The 4,130-nt window shown below is 52.2% G+C and overlaps 1 protein-coding gene across 1 annotated transcript in view; it reads right to left on the bottom strand.

Annotated features, from left to right (window-relative positions):
* The window catches only part of LOC104167056 (chromosome unknown open reading frame, human C20orf96), a gene marked incomplete at its 3' end in the record, with an annotated part of 7,315 nt that overhangs the window by 2,805 nt on the left and 380 nt on the right, over positions 1–4,130 (bottom strand). Inside the window, 8 exon segments of the mRNA XM_009707179.1 lie at positions 443–485; positions 488–560; positions 854–937; positions 1,816–1,914; positions 2,030–2,187; positions 2,602–2,701; positions 3,195–3,353; positions 3,923–4,065. Of these exon segments, the coding sequence (XP_009705481.1) occupies positions 443–485; positions 488–560; positions 854–937; positions 1,816–1,914; positions 2,030–2,187; positions 2,602–2,701; positions 3,195–3,353; positions 3,923–4,057 (851 nt within the window).

Below are 4,130 nucleotides of genomic sequence, written 5' to 3'. Positions count from 1 at the left end.
TTTGCCTTTTTGCTGCCAGCCAATGCCACCAACGCATTTTTTTTACATATTAGGGAAACGGCCGCCGGTCTTTGGTCTCACAGGGTGCTGGTGCCATTTCACACAACCAGCAAGGCGGCTCTAGGTGGGCAAGACCTGCCTCGACAGGGATGCTCCTCGCGAGCCTGCACAAAGGGAAGCCCAGAAGAGAGATGTGATGTGGCCAAGCATCAGTATTAGAGTTGTGGCTAGTTCCTAGCTGCTCTTAGGCAAAGCCACGAGAGCCTGCAGCTGTCATCCCAAGGAGAACCCAACGTAACTGTGGGTTTACACCCTGGGCTGGGTGTAGGTTTAACAGTGATGTCTGGAAACGATGGGGTAAGGTTATCAGCACTCAGTGCCAAAGACTCTGCAGCCCAAGGCCACAGAAAAAGGGCTCTGCACGCCCACTGATCAGCCTTACTTTGCTCTGCGGACAAGAACGTCAGCAAAGATCAGCTCTCTTCGTCTCTTGTGCTCTGGCGAAGTGTCTGGATGCTTCTCTTCAGCTCACCAATCTCTTCCTCCAGGTTCTCAATAATCTGAATGAATGACAATTCTAAGAGTTCTTCACTTTGCAATAGAAGCAGGAGGTAAAGTTTTAGAGATTTTGCAAACAGCAGAGCTAGAAAACATCCCTCGTGCGAGTAAGCCCCTAACAGGCTTCCTGAAATACCTGCTGGACTGCTTGTCCTCAAGGTGTCCTAAGAGCCCACTGACTCCAGTGGCAATGGAAGGCAACGTGCCCCACTAAGGCAGACAAAATCCTCATGAAGGGCAAGGGCGGAGTGGCTGGCTCTGCTGCGCTGTGCTGCTTCTTCCCCAGCTCGCTCACCTCCCTTTGCCTCAGTATTTCGCATCGCAGAACGTGATTGTTTGTCACCATCTGCTTCAGGCCATCCTGGTGCAGCAACGTCTCCTGTGTGGGTGAAGAGAAGAGAAATCAGCTGAAGAAACTCCACAGTAACCACCAGCATGAAACCCTGCCACCGCCGGGTGCCAGCGCTGGCTGCGTCCAGATGCATCACTCTTCAAGAAAATGATTTCTGCTCAAACAAGGTTTGGGTTCCAGCTCTAGAAAGAGACCACATCTCAATGTGCTGAGATCACACTGTGCTGATCGTGGAACAAGACTGAGGAACCCAAGAGATGCAGTTCAGTTTCCCAGGGAAAGCTGATTAATATTGCTTGGGTAACTTGTATCACCTGTGCTTACAAATTCACCTGTAAAAGGGCGCAGTAGTTCTGCACCAGAGCAGGCTGCAAACGAGGTCAGTGATTAATATTTTCTTAGTGCTTTCAGGCTGCTAACCCAGGAGAAGTGCTAAGCACATCACGCGAGCAGGAACGGTGCAACAGGAGTTCCTCCTATTTTGGGGAGAAGGACAGCAGTCCCTGCTCTGTAGCGCTGCATATAGTTTATTTTCTCATGAATTTATTACAAACATATGTGCGCTGTCACAGCCAATTAGCGAAGCAGCTACCTAAATAATGTAATAAAACAGGGACCATAAAAGCAGGGTGAACGTTGGGTCACAGTGTGCTCACGTCCACGCGGCAAACTCTCAGGAGCGCGTCTGAGAATATTTCAACACATCAGACTACAGCAGCAACTCAGAAGTGCTTCTCGTGTGCCCTCCCAGCTTGGCAAACAGCTCCCGTACGGCACCAGCAACGCTCTGTGGGTGCTGGCTGCACTGTGCTGTGCTAATGGGCGACGTGGGGCAGCCCCTGCCTCGTCTCCCAGCTCCCAGAAACTGATGCCCCTTGCTGGACCGTCACCTGAACTCCACAAACCTCCACGACTTTCTGTAATAGTGCCTCTTGTTCCGCCCCTGCCTTCTCTTCCAGCTCCTCCAAGATGGCCTTCCCCATTTCTTCTGTCTTGTCTGTCTCCTGAGAAGGGCACAGAAACAACAGGAGCGTTAGGCAAGGTAACCGTTGTGTTCCTTCCTCCCCTGCCCTCTCCTTCCTCCCCGGCAGCGCTGCAGGGAAGGAGAGGTCTCAGCACCCGCTGTTGCTCCTTCAGGTTCTGGATGCTGCGCTGCAGAAGGACTATCTGCACAGCTTGTTCTGGATACCGCCCGTCGATGGAGGTCGGCAGGGTGCTGAGCTCGTCCTGGAGAACCTGCACCTTTGACGTGACTTCATCCAGCTGCTGCCGTAGCTCTGGTTGAAAGTCAAGACAGAAAATCTCAACCCAGAGATTCCAGAGCTTTGCTTTTTCACTGAGCTAAGGAGTCTGTCCTGCACTTGCCAGAGCCCTTCTCTCTACAGGGAGGTGGGAACGGGCCCTGCGTCAGACCACCTTGGCCAGATCCTGCCCCAACCGGACGGTGCAACCAGCTGCCAAGGAGGCGATCCTTCCCACCCCCCTGCGCAGGGGCTGCCGCCTGTCGCAGGGCCCTCTCCCTCCCGACAGGCTGACGGGAAGGTCAGCCCCACAGAGCAACGGGATTCATCTTCAGATACGGAATTGTTTGACATGTATCAGATCAAGACAGTGTCTTTAACCTAATAAGATGGAAGGCAAAGGTAACAGGACTGTACAGAATGCATTGCACAGTACTGTGAGCAACTCACTTCCCAGATTCTTTCCCATTGTTTTTTCCATTTCCTAGAGCTCTGCCCTTGCTGTATCCAGCCGGTTCTGATGGAAGGTCTGCACCATTGCCTTCACCCTCTGCACAGGGAGAAATCCGGGGAGAAATGGGTCACTGCCCATTCCACAGAGCTCGGAAACGTCCCCCTGCACCACCCCTGACCCTCCTCGCAGGTGGGGCTGCTGGCATTAGCAGCGCAGAGGAGTCCGTCGCTGTGGCTGGTGCCAGCTCCTGCCTGGGAGCTGCTCTGGGGAGCGGAGCGGTGCTTCGGGAGCCAGCTGGAGCCAAGGACGTGACAGGGGGACGGATCTGGGCTGTTACGGGGGTGACTACTGTCGCTTGGGACAGTTACAGTCAGGGGGCTCTCATGGCTTTAAAACACGGGCACAGGACAAGAGCATCTCACAGGATCTTTGGGCATCAGAGACCTGCGCCCAGGGCTGGGGATGCTCCAGTCACACTCGGTGCAGTGAAAGGGGCTGGGCAGCGCCTGGCCCTTCTGCAGTACTAACGAGTAATGGGAAGTTCTGCCTTCTGCTGAATCGGGTCTGTTGGTGAACCCAAAAGCCTCACCTGAAACACCTCACACTGCTGCAGCAGGCTCCTGGCTTGCTCGGCAGTGCTGTCATCAGTGTGCTGGATGTCCTTCATCAGCCGGCAGTTGGTCTCTGCCAGGCAGGCACTGCGCTGCTTCAGCTCCTCGATAGCATTTTTCTTCAGATTGGTCAGATTCTACAGGAATTTGTGGATTAAAGTGTTATGGATTCCACTAGTCCCACCTGGCCCAAGTTTTCTTAGCATCACCTGCCATCCCTGGGACAGTCCTGTCCCATGGTAGCAGCAGCCTCACTGCTGAGGCACTCCGACCTCCCCACACAGCACACCCCTGCTCCCACATTCCGCACTACCAGCTCCAGCATCACCCTCTCTTTTGTAACCAGCTTTCACCTACTAAAAAGCTGTGGCCATGTTCTCCACCTCAACCTTCTCTTTGCTAGACTGAGAAAATCTGATACCGACAGTCTTTTTTGACAGGTCACATTTCCTAAATCTCATCCCTCCTACTGCTACCGTCTGGACTCTCTCTTGGTTTCTCTTAATTTTTCGTGATAGACCATATCAAGGTTAAATTTCACCAGCATTAAGCAGAGCAGCACAATTACTTCCAGTGTATTAATAAATAAACACATGCCATTTTGCAAGAGTGAGTCAGGCTGCTAGAATTTCCTCCATAAAGGCAGCCTGAGTAACGGTATGGATTTGCTATCTACATCCCAGCACTGGATATTTGTGGCACATACCCTGGTAATTTTGATCTCTTCCAAGGTTTTAGCTAATTCAGCCTTCTTGAGCGCTAATTTCCTCTGAGTAAAACTTCTATATTTCTCTTGGGATGATGATGTCTCCGAAGGTAAGGGTGTTGTTTTACTCAGCATAAATGCAACTGGTGAAACAAAATAAGGCCTGTGCTTATTTCGCAGTCCAGTTTCAATGCGTTACATCTACTCT

The sequence above is a fragment of the Cariama cristata genome, unplaced genomic scaffold, assembly GCF_000690535.1.
Source record: "Cariama cristata isolate BGI_N322 unplaced genomic scaffold, ASM69053v1 scaffold28069, whole genome shotgun sequence".
Classification (NCBI taxonomy): domain Eukaryota; kingdom Metazoa; phylum Chordata; class Aves; order Cariamiformes; family Cariamidae; genus Cariama; species Cariama cristata.
This window is presented reverse-complemented; position numbering and strand designations above follow the sequence as displayed.